A 16,690-nucleotide genomic window follows, 5' to 3' on the forward strand; every position below is an offset into this window, starting at 1 on the left:
TGCTACCCGATGGCCGGAAGTAGTAGCTCTAAGCAACACCAGAGCTAAAAGTGTGTGCCAGGCACTAATAGACATTTTTGCCAGGGTAGGTTGGCCCTCCGACATCCTTACAGATTCGGGGAACTAATTTCCTGGCAGGGACCATGAAAAACCTATGGGAAGCTCATGGGGTGAACCACTTGGTGGCCATCCCTTACCACCATCAAACAAATGGCCTGGTGCAGAAGTTTAATGGAACTTTGGGGGCCATGATATGTAAATTCGTAAATGAGCACTCCAATGATTGGGACCTAGTGTTGCAGCAGTTGCTTTTTGCCTACAGAGCTGTACCACATCCCAGTTTAGGGTTTTCACCATTTGAACTTGTGTATGGCCGTGAGGTTACGGGCCATTACAGTTGGTGAAGCAGCAATGGGAGGGTTCTATGCCTTCTCCAGGAACTAACATTCTGGACTTTGTAAGCAACCTATGAAACACCCTCCGAGACTCTTTTGCTCTTCCTGAGCCTCTTTTAGGTTTTCTCTAGCAAGGGCTAAAGGCCTGGTATGATAAACATTCCAGAGAACGGTCCTTCAAAGTAGGAGACCAAGTCATGGTCTTAAAGGCGCTCCAGGCCCATAAAATGGAAGCGTCGTGGGAAGGGACATTCACGGTCCAAGAGCGCCTGGGAGCTGTTAACTCTCTCATCGCATCCCCCACCTCAAATATAAAGCCTAAGGTATAACATGTTAATTCTCTAAAGCCCTTTAATTCCAGAGAATTAAAGGTTTTCCAGTTTACAGCCCAGGGAATAGATGACGCGGAGTGGCCTGAAGGTGTCTACTACGAAGGGAAAAGTGATGGTGGTGTGGAAGAGGTGAACCTCTCCACGACCCTGGGATGTATGCAGCGACAGCAGATCAAGGAGCTGTGCACTAGCTTCGCACCGATGTTCTCAGCCACCCCAGGATGGACTGAACGGGCATACCACTCCATTGACACAGGTAATGCTCACCCAATTAGAACCCCACCATACCTGGTATCTCCTCATGTCAGAACTGCTATAGAACGGGAGATCCAGGACATGCTACAGATGGATGTAATCTGCCCCTCTAATGGTGCATGGGCATCTCCAGTGGTTCTAGTTCCCAAACCAGATGGGGAAATACGCTTTTGTGTGGACTACCATAAGCTAAATGCTGTAACTCGTCCCGACAACTATACAATGCCACGCACAGATGAGCTATTGGAGAAACTGGGATGTGCCCAGTTCATCTCTACCTTAGACTTAACCAACGGGTACTGGTAAGTACCTCTAGATGAACCCGCCAAGGAAAGGTCAGCCTTCATCACCCATGCAGGGGTGTATGAATTTAATGTGCTTCCTTTCAGGCTGTGAAATGCACCCGCCATCTTCCAGAGACTTGTAGATGGTCTCTTAGCAGGATTGGGAGAATCTGCAGTTGCCTACCTTGATGATGTGGCCATTTTTTCTGATTCATGGGCAGAACACCTGGAAAAAGTCTTCAAGCGCATAAGGCAGGCAGGACTAACTGTTAAGGCTAAAAAGTGTCAATTAGGCCTAAACAGAGTGACTTACCTTGGACACCAGGTGGGTCAAGGAACTATAAACCCCCTACAGGCCAAAGTGGATGCTATCCAAAAGTGGCCTGTCCCAAAGTCAAAGAAACAGGTCCAATCCTTCTTAGGCTTGGCCGGATATTATAGGTGATTTGTACCACACTACAGCCAAATCGCCGCCCCCTGACAAACCTAACCAAAAAGAAACAGCCAAATGCAGTTCAGTGGACTGATGAGTGTCAGAAGGCCTTTAACCAGCTTAAGGCGACACTCATATCTGACCCTGTGCTAAGGGCCCCAGACTTTGACAAACTGTTCCTAGTAACCACAGATGCGTCCGAGTGTGGTGTGGGAGCAGTTTTAATGCAGGAAGGACCGGATCAAGAATTCCATCCTGTCGTGTTTCTCAGCAAGAAACTGTCTGAGAGGGAAAGCCACTGGTCAATCAGCGAAAGGGAATGCTACGCCATTGTGTATGCGCTGGAAAAGCTACGCCCATATGTTTGGGGACGGCGTTTCCAACTACAAACCGACCATTCTGCGCTAAAGTGGCTTCATACCACCAAGGGAAATAACAAAAAACTTCTTTGGTGAAGTTTAGCTCTCCAAGATTTTGAAATACAACACATTTCAGGAGCTTCTAACAAACTGGCTGATGCACTCTCCCATGAAAGTTTCCCAGAATCAACTGGTTAAAAATTGTTCTTGGAATGTGGGACATATTGTTAGTTTTTATATAATCAGTAGTATGTCTAAAGGTGCATGTGTCTTATTAATTCTGTTTTCTCCTAGAGCTCCAGGAAGAAATCACAGCCAGTGTGGAACCGGCTGTCCAACACGATCTGTGATTTGGGGGGCGTGTCATAACTATAAAGGGAAGGGTAACAACCCTCCTGTGTACAATACTATAAAACCCCTCTTGGCCAGAGACACCAAAATCCTTTTACTTGTAAAGGGTTAAGAAGCTCAGGTAACCTGGCTGACACCTGATCCACAGGACCAATAAGGGGACAAGATACTTTCAAATCTTGGTGGGGGGAAGGTTTTTGTTTGTGCTCTTTGTTTTGGGGGTTGTTCACTCTTGGGACTAAGAGGGACCGGACATCAGTCCATGCTCTCCAAATTTTTCTGAACAAGTCTCTCATATTTCAAACTTGTAAGTAACAGCCAGGCAAGGCGTTAGTTTTATCTTTCTTTTCTCAACTTGTAAATGTTCCTTTTGCTAAAGGGTTTACCTCTGTTTGCTGTAACGTTGAACCTAAGGCTAGAGGGGGTTCCTCTGGGCTCTTTGAATCTGATTACCCTGTAAAGTTATTTTCCATCCTGATTTTACAGAGATGATTTTTACCTTTTCTTTAATTAAAATTCTTTTAAGAACCTGATTGATTTTTGCACTGTTTTAAGATCCAAGGATTTTGGATCCGTGTTCACCAGGACTAATTGGTGAGGGTATACTCTCAAGCCTTTCCTTTCACCCAGGAAAAGGGGTGTAAGGACTTGGGGGGGGGGAATTAGTCTCAAATCTGCCCAGGAAAGAGGGGGGTTAGAGACTTGGGAAATATTTGGGGAAAGGCAGAGTTCCAAGTGGCTCTTGCCTAAGATTTGGAACACACTTGGTGGTGGCAGCTTACTGATAACCTAAGCTGGTAAATAAGCTTAGAGGGCGTTCATGCGGGTCCCCACATCTGTACGGAAGGAACCTTGACAAGACTCTTGAGCCGCACTGCTTGGAAAGCACCCACACATGGAATACCCAGCAGCAGCTACATGAAGAAGAAAGAATGGTCACCTAACTCATAAATGTTGCTCTTCGCAATGCGAGGCAGATGTCTATTCTATGACCTGCCCTCCATCTCCTCTGCATCGGAGGCTGTACTCCTGACATTGTGGTGTGAAGGAACTCAGGGGGCCAGGGTAGTGCCACCCTTATACGGCCTGGGGAGGGGCTGTGGCCGCAGGGGGCGAGTCCGGCCACTACAGACACTGCTATGCAAAGTTCTCCAGCTCTGGTGGCTGGGGTGTGCACACACCTGTACACGGAGTACATGTCTGCATCACATCTCAAAGCACAACAGTTACAATAAGGTGACCATTTTTTGTGTGTGCGTGTGGAGCCAGAGTAGCAGCGGAAAGATGGGGGAGCAGATTCGATTTCTTTGGCTAATTTTGCTAGTCAAGGCGCCAAAGTGAATTCCTCACTCCATGCTTGTTCAAAATTCAAGTTATTCTCAGGCAATTTCCATTTTAGGATTCAGTTTGTTTCAGTCAATATAGAGGCTTAGTGACCACGAGAACCGTGCTTCAAAGTTAATACCCCATATATAGAGCAATGGCCCTTCATGCTGCTATTGATGCTGTTATTAACCCAGGCTGTTCCCTATGCATGGGGGAAAACTGTAATGCTTTCACCTTACCATCCTTCCTTAAAACCTACCTCTGCTGCCATGCTTACAAATTGCTGCCATCTGGCACTGAGTAGGCAAGAGGTTAGGCAAGAGGTGGGAAGTTTTGCTTTTCTGCTAAACCAGTCTCATCCTCCCAGACTTCCCCACCCTCTGTTTTGTCCACCTACTGTGTCCTGTCTGCTCTAAAGTTAGTTTTCCAGGGCAAGGATTGTCTTTGTTTATCTATACAGCATCTAATACCGTGAGACTCTGATCCTTGATTGGGGTTCCTAAGCACTACCAAGGAACAAATAATGATCAATGAAGAAACCTGTGGGAGAAGATCTAAAAACAGTATCTGGACTGACCTTTTCTGTAAAAATAGAGGAGAGTCTGTGTTTTAGGCAACAAATTCATCTTCCCCTCCACCTCCAACTCCCCCAAAACCCCACAGCAGACAAGATTTAGCGGTGTAGAAGTTATACCACAGAGAAGCATCTGGCTTTCAAGAGGATTAACAAGAAAAATATCATTTTGTACTCTACCTGAAGAGGTAAAGGATAGGATGAATATGCAGGAAGAGCTGCTGCAGAGGGACAAAAACCGGCATATGTCAGGATCTGCTGGGCTGGATTGTACAAGATCTGAGGAGGCGGGGCAGAACTAAAGGCAATTTGGGATAGCGGTGCCTGCTGAACACAAAAGACAACAACATGTTAGCAAAATAAAACCATGGATTAGGAAAAAGGAAAACTATTTTGACTACATCAAACTGACTGATCAGATCACTTGACAATGTTTGATTTCTCTATTTTCTTATTTCCCCAGCATAAAAAATACACACACTGTAAAAGTAATTTTCCCCTTCATACTAATAAAAATGTTATTTTCTACTTTGATTGTACCAACCGTCCAAGAATCTCAAACATTAATACATGAACCCTCACAATACCACTGTATCCTCTAGAGAAGTAAGTTGGGAAACCAAGGAACTTTGAAATTAAAGCCTCCTCCCGGCCCCCACCCATACTTTTACTTTACTCTCTAGAAATAGGGTGTTCTGGGCGGGGGTTGGTCTGAAGTGACACAGCTGCTTTCTTTTTCACCTTAAGAAATGTCCAGCGCTTCCTCAGGCCTTGCTGACGATGCAGTGGACAGGACTCCAGCCCAAGAAGCACCAAGCCTAGAACCCATGAAGCGTGTGGGGGGCAGCCTTGACCTCTTCCCCCAAAAGCACCCCTAACCCCACAATTTTCATAGAATCATAGAATATCAGGGTTGGAAGGGACCTCAGGAGGTCATCTAGTCCAACCCCCTGCTCAAAGCAGGACCAATTCCCAACTAAATCATCCCAGCCAGGGCTTTGTCAAGCCGGGCCTTAAAAACCTCCAAGGAAGGAGACTCCACCACCTCCCTAGGTAACGCATTCCAGTGCTTCACCACCCTCCTAGTGAAATAGTGTTTCCTAATATCCAACCTGGACCTCCCCCACTGCAACTTGAGACCATTGCTCCTTGTTCTGTCATCTGCCACCACTGAGAATAGCTGAGCTCCATCCTCTTTGGAACCCCCCTTCAGGTAGTTGAAGGCTGCTATCAAATCCCCCCTCATTCTTCTCTTCTGGAGACTAAACAATCCCAGTTCCCCCAGCCTCTCCTCATATGTCATGTGCTCCAGACCCCTAATCATTTTTGTTGCCCTCTGCTGGACTCTTTTCCAATTTTTCCACATCCTTCTTGTAGTGTGGAGCCCAAAACTGGACACAGTACTCCAGATGAGGCCTCACCAATGTCGAATAAAGGGGAACGATCACGTTCCTCGATCTGCTGGCAATGCCCCTACTTATACAGCCCAAAATACCGTTAGCCTTCTTGGCAACAAGAGCACACTGTTGACTCATATCCAGCTTTTCGTCCACTGTGACCCCTAGGTCCTTTTTCCTAATCCATGGTTGCATTTTGCTAACATGTTGTTGTCTTTTGTGTTCAGCAGGCACCGCTATCCCAAATTGCCACTCCTCCAGGCACATAATATCCCTACTTCTTGCCATTACTGAGCAAGCATGCTGCTGCACTCACTCTGCAGTAGCAGAAATGAACTAACGCTATAAGGCTTTTTCCCCTCTTGCTCTTGAGACACGTGCAGTGGCACATACCCTTTCTAGCATTTGCTATTCCGGGCCTGGCCTCCCACCACCTTTGTTCCACCAGGAAAAACACTGTTGCAGCACTCCTTACTCCAGAACCCCTTTGTTGTCTCCCTACCCTCATGGGCCTGATCCAATGAGTAGCCAGAGTTTTTCTGGAGGTTCTTTTAAGATTAACCTGGCAAATCATCACATCTTGCAAAGGTGACATATGGGTCAGGATTCAGCTGCTGCTTTACTAATAGTTTCTGTACATGTAAAATGGGTGGGCAAACTACAGCCCATGGGCTGGATCCGGCCCCTCAGGGTTTTGGAGTTGGCCTGTGAGATTGCCACCCAAGTGGCGTCGCGGGCCCCGTGCTGCTCCCAGAAACGGCCAGCACCACGTCCATGGGAAGGGGGGGCAGAGGACTCCGTGCACTGCCCTTGCCTGTGGGTACCTCCCCTGCAGCTCCCATTGGCCAGGAATGGGGAACCACAGCCAAAGGGAGCTTCGGGGGAGGTACCCACAGGCAATGCGCCGTGCCCTCTGCTCGCCCCCCCAGGGGCTGCAGGGACGTGGTGCCAGCCACTTCCCGGAGCGGCGCAGGGCCAGGGCAGGTAGAGAGCCTGTCTTAGCCCCACTGCCACCCTGGAGCAGCTCCAGGTAAGTGGTGCCGGGCTGGAACCCGGACCCTGAACCCCTTCTGTACCCCGCACCCCAACCCCCTGCCTGCACCCCAACACCCTGCCCTACCCTGCACCCCTCCTGCACCCTGAGCCCCCTCCCGCACTCTGCACCCTTCCGTGCACCACTGCCCTGAGCCTTCTCCCACACTCTGCACCCCCAGCCCCTTGCCCTGAGCCCCTTCCTGCACACCGCAACCACTCCCACACCCCATACTCCCTCCCACAACCCAACCCCCTGCCCCAGCCCTACATTGATGGCCCTGTATGCAATTTCCCCACCCAGATGTGGCCCTTGGGCCAAAAGTTTGCCCACCCCTGATGTAAAACAATCCCCCGCGGCACCCAGCACATTTAGTGTCTGATTTGTATTGTCTGGCCACGTAGGCCCCAATCCTGCAAAGCAACTTGAAGGATTGGGGGCTGTTGTTGCAAGCCCTGGGGGACAGCATCCATGTCTTCCAGGTTCATAGCTAGTTAATGAGGGGTAGGGAAGCTTCACAAAATGTAAGTGGAAGCAGTCCGGAGTCCTCCCTAGGAAAATGTTGAAATACCAGGTGCAACACTCTGCCATTCAAAAGGTTATAAGGCAACCCTTTTCCCATCTCCATTCCTCTCGGCCACAATCTAGCCATTCATGCTGCCCCTTCTTAAAACTCCATTCTGTCTGTGAGGCCTAAGTGAGGAAACGTCTACAAGTTCACATCCATGCTGAACTGGGAAGGTGGCACCTACAAACATTTCCACGATGATAGGGCTGAAGGCTTCCTTTGGATTTTGTGTAACACCAAGGACCATGTCAGTGCTTAACACACAACATGGGACATAAGAAGAATGATTTTCTATCAAATGTTGGATCGATACATAATTATATAGACATAATAAAAATACATAAATGTAATTACAGTAATAACTTTACTGGGTGTTTCTATGGAAGGGGCTGACTCTGAGCTTATTGCATGGAGGTAGCCATGTCCCTGTGAAATCACTTTACTGAAATCGCAAGGATCGTCCTCCCATTGGTTTCAACAGAAAAAACAGTGGACTAAGCCCTATTCTAGGTGAATTTCAACATGTAGCTAAGCTGTCTGGGGGTGCTTTTTTCTAATTAACCTGAGTTTTATAGACATCTAATACAAACGTGTAAATTAAGACAGAACTGCTAATGCTTCTGGCCCAGATCCTAAATACCTTTGTGGAGCTGGGCCTCTCTTCCTCCATGGCTGGAGAAAGGAAAGTGTGGAACAAAGAGACATCCCCTACTCCAGAGAAATAGTGAGAACAAGCTAATGAGAGTAAGGCCTTTCAAGCTGAAGAAGTACTTGAGTCACTCATGCCAGAATGTGGCTCAGCCCTGAATCAGAATGAAGCATGAAATGTAGGCTGAGACTTATCGATCCGGTGATATAAACCAAGACAGACACAATTTTTCAACAGCAACATGAAACACAGGTATTCTATTGGTAATCATTGCAGTTAGCCAACTTCTTACTTGTTACATGCTACATATGTTGGTCCTTCTCACCACAATCTCTGTGAAAACTTTTAAAACCACTCTGCCAGAAACTCATGCACCAGAAGCAACTATGTTCCAATTTTCGGAAGACAAAATAATATTTTCTGTGCAGGAAAATCTGATGGGTTTCAAAGCAATTGCACATTGTTTTTCAGCTCATTCTCACACCACCATAGCTATAACTGGTAGCTATAACTCCCCTAAGCTACACATGATTTTTACTAGACATCCAAGCTGTCTCTTTTAGATTTCATCCTTAAATAAATGCCCTCAGGAACTGTAAAGGACAATTTCTATATAAACCTTCACAATGCCTGTGGTATTTCTGAGAAGATTACATCATGAAAAAACAGATGATTACGATTCTCTCACCCCCAATTTTTTTTTTTTTTAATATCAATCCCATGCCCTTTTGCATGCCTTTCCTTGCCGAACTTTGTGTTTTCTGAGGCCCCAGTATCCTAACAGCTGTTTATTGATACACAGCTACTGAAATAAAGTAGCAAATCAGTAAACCAGATAGTGTAGGTTGCCCAAAAGGAGACTAGAAAATTATTTGCTGTAGTGAATAACAGGAGTTCTATTATTGATTTTTATAACGTTTGACACTATTGTGGGGTTTCTCTGTTTAACACATGCTTGTGGTGATTTACACAGATTTAGTCGTAAGCAGATAAAGTGCTCACTCCCACCCCTCCACTCCTGCTGCAGAGGAAACTTAAGCAGCTCTCTGATTTCCTCAGCTTTGTCGGGAGCTGAACAAACTTGCCCCACACGAAGATGATGTTGCATGACCGCTGCTGTAGTTTCATTCCATTGCTTTTTGCTGCTTGGATGCTTGCTTGGCCTGAGTGCCCAAATCTGTAAATGCAAGCTCAGCCTTTCCAGCATATTGTGATGTGTGAGGGTATGAAACTTGGTCACAATTATTCTGTTTCTTGTAGGAACATTTCAAAAGCTTTGCACCCCTCATGAACAGTGATAGTAAATCAATGCTTGCAGAGGGATGAGTTTCACCCCAGAGAGTATTTCTGGAGCAAAAGACCAGTCCAAGGTCTATGCAACACCTAAATTCCCCTTTAGGCCTTAGCTTAAGTAAAAGTGGGATTTATGTGTTGTATAAGCCTTGTGTTGGCCCTCTGCACAGGGGTGTATTTCACTATTATCACCTAATTCTCAGAGGAGCATTCACAACTCCTATTGGTTTTGGTAAAGCTTAATTTAATTAAATTACCTTTTAACCTTCCTTATAAGGTTTATAAGCCGCCTTCCCATTACTTATCTGCATCTGTACATTGTGCTTCTGCCCACAGCAGCCCTGCTACCCTGGAGAAATGTGTTGTTAAAATTAAATGTATCTTTATAGCATTTAGTAATGCAGCCATTGTCCTTCAGAGCACCCACAGCAGATGTTCCAGAAACAAATCGGAGATTTCCAGTGCTGAGTAGAAGACTGAGGTGATGTCTCAGTCTCCAAAAAGATGGAAATTTAATTCTTGATGTAGCAGTGGTGCTCACAAATTGATCAAGTGAGGGCTTCAGAAGAGAAAAAGACTTCACAACAATCTGGCACTAGCCACACCACCACCCAATGGGAAGTACTGAAAAGGCTTCCTCCTTTCACCTCTTTGCCTTAGCTAATGTATCCCAAGGAGCAGAAGCTGACAAGAGCTGAAATGGGTAGTAGTCAAACCTGACACACACACAGCAGGACGTTTAAAATGGATCCAATGTGTTGATCACTACCCTGTTTCCCCGAAAATAAGACAGTGTCTTATATTAATTTTTGCTCCCAAAGATGCGCTAGGTCTTATTTTCAGGGGATGTCTTATTTTTCAGAAATGAAAAATGCCTTATTATCGGTGGATGCCTTATTATCGGGGAGATGCCTTATATTACAACGAGAGGCAAAACTGTAAGTAGGCCTTATTTTCGGAGGATGTCTTATTTTCGGGGAAACAGGGTATGTTTCAGATAAATCTTGACCATGGCAGAAGACTGGCCTGAACAAAGCTACTGGCCCAGGGACCCAGGAAAAGCAATATCTCAATCATTTCCAAAGTAAGAGGGAAGAGTAGAGACAAAAAAGGGGAAGACCAGGAGAAGAATGAAGCAAAAGGGCTGTGTCAGTATTAGTTAAAATTGACTCTGTAATTCTCCCCTCTGCTCAGGAATCTCCTGATTCTTCTCCTTCCTGTTCTACCCGCTCATTTTTACATGTGCCCTTTCCCCATGTGCGTCTATGGAACATGAGTAACACTGGAAAGCAGCTTGTTCTCCCTTCAGCAAAGGAGGCACAGGTCTGTTCATTACTAGATGGCTGTGTTTCATTACCGGCACTGTGGGAACACTCTTCATACCACTTCCCCTTGAGTCACCAAGTCCCCCTCACGCCTCAGAATAAACGATACTCTGCTGCATGTTTGAACATTGCTCATGCAAAATGGCTGAGTGTGGTTGTTTGCCGAATGTAGGAGGGCAATTGTGTACTGGTGTACCTTGTGCAGCCTCTTAACGATGTTTTTTTTTTTAAATAACTCACATGGCCCTGCTATAATAAAATGTTTCTAAAAGCCCTGAATCATGACACAAAGTTAGTTACTGATAGCTTGTTTTCCTGTGTGTGTTTTGCTGAGGAAGCACACTGGGATGGTTGTGCCGGAATAGGAGGAATATATTTTATAAGCAGTGGTCCCCAAACTGTGGAGCATGCCCCCCTAGGGTGGTGTGGAGGAAAATTCGGGGGCGGGGAGGCATGCAGCTCCTCCCCCAACCTCGTTTAGCCCCCAATCTCGCTCCACCTTCAGGCCTTCTCCGCCCCCAGACCAGCTCCGCCCCCAGCCAGCTCTGCCGCTAGCCCCAGCTCCTCCTCCATCCCCAGTTCCACACAAAATAGCTTACACTCCCCATCACGCAGCAAAGGCAAACATCACATCACTGTTTCAACCTGCCCTTTAGGCAGGGGCCTCTGTAGCTACAGGTTGACCAGCATTGTCTGAATCAGTCCTGGCCCCTACTGAGCCACAGAAGATGCACACCAGGAATTAATGTGGCGACAAGCAACATTAACTTATGCATGGTCCTTTGCAGCTAAACGAAGGCAGCTTTGCTGGACGCAATGCTCCCTGGTCTCTCCACCCTCCTCTTGCTTTTGGCAAGTGATACCCCAAAGACCTATGAATATTGTAAAATAAACACTGCTGTGGTGGTGGCGGCTCCTGAGGGGAAGGGAGGAAGCATATCTTTTCCATCTGTGCTGTTTCCCTAGCCCCGTGTAATCACAGTAACCTGGGTTTGAGCCGCTCCCCATTGCAGAACAGCCAGGAACATACAGCCATGTATTTTGGAATCATTTTATCCACACTTAATCACAGCCACCTCTTCAGCACAGCGCAGCAGCTATTGTCCTCACACACCACCACTGCACAGCGGGTTAGGGCAGGCTGAGGCAGGGAAGAAGAATGACATCTCTTATGGAAACCAAAAAGGGGATTTAGGTTAGCAGAATGTAATAGTTCACACCAGAACCTGGCTGATACCCCAGAGTTAATCCCTGCTCTTTGGAAGACAATCACACAATCTTTAATATTCACAAGTGGCTAGGACCTCGGTTTCACATATCTATTAAATTGGCACCACCTGCACCAAACTGGCACCTTCTAGCACCATGCTGGGCCAATGGTTCAATGCAGACTTTGAAAAAAGAGGCCACTTACTGAACCACCCACATGACTTGCTACAGATGCCAGCTTCTTACGTACACATGTGTATTAACTAGGCCTGATGCTACTTAGCTATAACACCTGGCCAGAGCACAGTCCAAGAACTCAAGGCTCATGCAGGAAACATTTTGTGAGCACTTGCTGTGTATGGTTCTGCTGTCTATTTTTTTAACACATTAGGTAACAGGATAATTAGCAACATACAGAAATCACCACTGATGAAAAGCTGCAGGACTTGCAAGTCTTACCATGTCTTTAAAGGCTCCAAGTATGGCTGCCGTGACTATCCCAAGAAACAATCCAACGATGTTCAGGACTGTGGAGGCCCATAGCAGCCGGTACAAGTGAACCACATCCTGACAGCTGTTCACTCCAAGAAACTCGTAGTAGCTGGTTGACTGTTCTGAACTGCAATGGGATAGAAATGGTGTCACTACTACATCAGTGATTTACAGAGCACCAGCCCAACTAAATCCTAAAATGTTTAATTTTTTCTCAGGCAAAATAGCTGAAGCAAGAGCAAGTAGCCCAGCCCTGTCTGAATGAGGAAATCGTACACAAACATTCCCACAGGAGCCAACATTGCTCAGCTAACCCCCAGGGAGCTCTGGTATAGATTCTCTGCAGCATGACCTGTTTTTTTAATCACTATGTCAAATTAAACTGGTTTAACAAAAAATAAAGCTACCAATGGCCATGCTAGGGGAGCCCCCAGTGCTACCCCTCATTCAGCTGACAAGCATTAGCACATGAGGGGATTTTTTGGTACAATTTTCTAGTATAGCTATGGCACTAATAGATGATGCTACATTTCTAATTTGCAAGCACTCTTAGTAATGTGTTTGAGAGCAGCTACCAGCTAAAACATGCCTACCACAGCTTCCTCCTTAGTTCACCTGTAAGCATTGCTTCGAAGATCCTTGTCGAATGTGCATGTTGCTTAAGAAGTGAATCCAAGAACAGGGAAGGGAGATTTTACTAACTGGCTATATTTGCATAGTGTCTGTGGTTTCAAACTGACAGAGGCAACACAATTCAGGACCTAATGGATATCAAAAAGATGTTTCTTCAAATTGCAGATTGTGCTATCTAGAAATAATATTTTACATTCATACATAGCAACTACTATTACAAACCAGGCAAATTATGAACCCAAGCTTTGTTTGCTGCAGAGTCTGTGCACTGTGTGGTATTTGGAGAAACCAAATCCCATGTTTTGAAACACCCTGCTATTCTATTTGCAAACACAAGGCAAACACAACTGCCGAGTAGTAACACTTTCCCACCCACCCACTTCCATACCAGCTATCTCAGCTGGAGAGAGTTTCTGCCTGCTTGCTCTAGGGATATGCGTGCTACCTCCGAAGCCCTTCCCTTCACCATGGGGACATTTTGATGAAAGGCAGAGAAGAGTGTCCTGTGAAATTTTTGCTCTGAGTTCCAGTGAGGCTCATGGAGTGCAACTGGGGATGCTGGGTAGGGAAAATGCTAAGGAGAAAGGGAAGGCATGGAGAAACCTAAAGTGCTCCTGTGCAGAGCCAAGCCAGCTCTGAGTATTTATATAAATATCAAACCTGTTGCTGCAGTGCATAGTTGCGGCAGCACACCACCTGTTGCTGTGGTCAGCTACATCCCATCGTAGACATCCATCACCATAGCAGATAAAGCCAATGGTCCCCTTAGCACTGGTCACATTCACAAAGGTACTTAGGTGCTCTGCTGCCTAATGGCATCCTTAATTGTTATTGATAAATCTAAATATTTAATTGATTCTATGAAGTAGAACAGCTCCAACAGGAGAGACTGAGAGACCCGCCCCAGAATATCCAGCACCCCAGCGGTCAGAGCACTCATCTGTGCGGTGACAGACCTGTGTTCAAGCACCTGCTTGAGAGCAAGGATTCGACCTGAGATCTTCCACCTCCCAGGTGAGTTTCTGAACCACCAGCTTACTGGGCATTCTGGGACACACACCCCTCTGCACCCCCACAGACTGGCTTTTGTGCAAAGCCCTAGCCCACAGGGATGGCTTTGCACATGCCTGCTGGCAGAAATGTAGGTGCTTTGGGGACTTTAGGATGAGATGGCAAGCTGAGCCATGGCTTTGAGAACATCCATGATGCCTAAATGTTGAACGCAAGTGCCTAAGCACCTTTATGAATCTAGCTCTTCACCTCTCTGTGCCTGTTTTCCCTTGCACCCTGTACATTCTGCACAGACAAAACAGCTAAAGCCTTTAGGGCAGAGATGGTCTCTCAGTCTGTTTGTTCATTGATTAGCCCAGTGGGGCCTTGATCTTGGTTGGGGTCTCTCCAATATCACAATATAAATAGATAATAAAATCATCTCCTGTCTTGGGTGATGACCAGTACTAGGTGCTTCACAGGGAGGTGCAAGAAGGTCCATAATGTACAGGCTCCATGGGCTGCCTACAGGGGAGTTTCTTCCAAGCCTCTATCAGTTAGCGGTTCATGCCCAGAAGCAAAAGGGTTAACTTTCAATCCCTTATATTTTTCACTCTATCCCATAACTGTGGATGTTCTATTTATCCATGTAAGGATCAATTCTGTGTTGTATTCTGCTAACCTCTTGGAGTCAATGTTACCTTGCAGCAGTGAGATTCACCATTAATTACGTCTTGTTAAGAAAATATTCCCAGTTTCAATATATCACCTTTGAATTCAGGTGGATTTCCCTTTGTTCTTATACTATAAAAAGAGTGAATAGGACAGTCTAATTTACCTTTGCTATGCCATGCATTATTTTGTGCACCTCTATTGTTACCCTCTTATTTCTCACCTCTTTAACCAGGCCAAACCGCTTCCTGAAAACCTTAAGAGTGAGGTTAAATAAAACATACACACACTAGGATGAGTGAATAAATTGCTTTCACTAAAATTACAAAAGGACAGATGGCACTAACCTGATCAGTAGCAGACATACCATGGCAGTTCGATTTAGCATCTCATAGGCAAGGAAAGAAAAGCATTCATCCAGACTTTGACATTGTCAAATTGGTTCTATAAATCTGAACCCCAGAAACTCATCCACTGCTCTAGCATTCTGGGGAAACTCTTATCTCCCTCTAGTCCCAACTTCACTTTAATCCTTCAGGGAAGTAAAGCTTAACAAAATGTGTTATTATTGTTGTTGTTTTTTTTGGGGGGGGGGGGGGGAGTTTGCAAAAGCAAAACATTTGTCCGTTTCTCTGCCAGTTTCACTGAAAACCTTCTCCCAAACTTGTATGACTTTTGGAATTCCCGTATGTGGCAACCTAGGTTTGAGGAGGGCTGGGTCATTCAGGGTTGCAGGCATGGGTAAAAACAAAAAATGAGAGCTCTGATGTGAACTTGGGGGGGGGGGGGTTCAGGAGGTCAATATAGGGTGTGTGACACTAAAATGTGAAATAGCACTTTCCAGCTGGTACACAAAAAGCACAAGAGCCAGCATCTCCCCCTTCCCTACCAGCCCCACCCCAGGAGATTTTCCTGAGAGTTTCCTGCTCTTTACACAACACGATGCTGCTTGCAATGGTACTGACGTACATGTGTGCAATAAGGAAGGCACTGGGAAGGGATTTCAGGCTGGAAATAAATCTCATGGGTTTATTTTGTTTGGCAATAGTGTTATTTGCCAGCTAGGGGAGGCCACATCAGCCTGCTGCACCACCACTCTGAGCCCATCTTGGGCTAGCCTCTCTCCAAGGGCTGATGTAGTCACCTACTGTTACTTGACTAGCATATTCATGCACTTCCACGGTTATATCTTCTCAGCCTGTGTTTTGGTAAGATTGACTTAAAATGGAAATCTTTTGGAAATATGATCAACATTCTCCTTTATACCGTACCTATCCTCATGGCCATTGAATAAAATCCCTTGAGCACATAAATGCTTGTGAAAACGCCAAGGCCCTGTCTATGATGTACAGTTTTGACATGGAAATGATATTTCCATTAATTTTGCTTCCCAGAGATCAGTGAACAAATGATCACATGAAATCCATTTTGAAAATTGTAATACTAGCTCACCAAAGAGTCTTTACAAGGTTGTGCTTTATTTATTTATTTATTTTGGTGGCCACATAACAAAATCCTACGGACAATTTTTAAAGAAAACCCACTGAAATAATAAGAGCACTGAGGGGCAAACCATGTCCCCTTTTCCACTGTGACCAGGGCCCCAGAGATAGTTTATCCTACATGTCCATGGGGAAGGGAGAACAGGATCAGGGGAATGCACACTCCTGTGCAGTACAGACCTCACCATAGGGACCTACTGTGTGGCTGAATGCAGGGGGGCTATTTGTATTATGTGAAGGGTGCTGCAGGCAATGTGGGTGCTATTGCAGCTTTTTGGCCATGCACTGGCTCTGCAGTTTGGGGCGGGGAGTATTCATGTGCCTTCTCACAGGGTTATCACCAGTGCACAGCCTGCTAGCCAGCTGTGTGCTAATTCCCAGGATACTGGCCTAAATGCAAAGGGTCTGTACTCTAGAATACACATACTGTACAAATAAACATACACATTCTGATAGAGCATGTACTTACTTTTCACAATTGTACAGGTCACAGCAATAGCATGTATTGCTCTTTACTCTCAGCTGGCACTTGCTGCTTAAGGTGTAACACGTTACCTGGGAATAAGAGACGGGATCATTCTATAGTCTAAGTACTGTGGCTACAGCCTGGCCACCATT

At 45.9% G+C, this 16,690-nt stretch overlaps 1 protein-coding gene across 3 annotated transcripts in view; it reads right to left on the reverse strand.

Moving 5' to 3' along the window:
- The window catches only part of TMEM255B (transmembrane protein 255B), a 120,420-nt gene that overhangs the window by 12,555 nt on the left and 91,175 nt on the right, over positions 1 to 16,690 (reverse strand). For 2 of the 3 annotated variants that reach the window (XR_004644032.1, XM_034758108.1), the window contains exons 6-8: positions 16,542 to 16,627; positions 12,243 to 12,402; positions 4,490 to 4,636 (exon numbers count right to left, since the gene is read on the reverse strand). Coding sequence is in view for 2 of the 3 variants with exons in the window: in XM_034758108.1 (XP_034613999.1) it covers positions 4,490 to 4,636; positions 12,243 to 12,402; positions 16,542 to 16,627 (393 nt within the window). In the remaining variant the exon portion in view is untranslated. The remainder of the gene's footprint in view (positions 1 to 4,489; positions 4,637 to 12,242; positions 12,403 to 16,541; positions 16,628 to 16,690) is intronic. The other variant, XM_034758109.1, reaches the window with a different exon arrangement.

This window comes from Trachemys scripta, chromosome 1 (genome assembly GCF_013100865.1).
Source record: "Trachemys scripta elegans isolate TJP31775 chromosome 1, CAS_Tse_1.0, whole genome shotgun sequence".
Taxonomy (NCBI): domain Eukaryota; kingdom Metazoa; phylum Chordata; order Testudines; family Emydidae; genus Trachemys; species Trachemys scripta.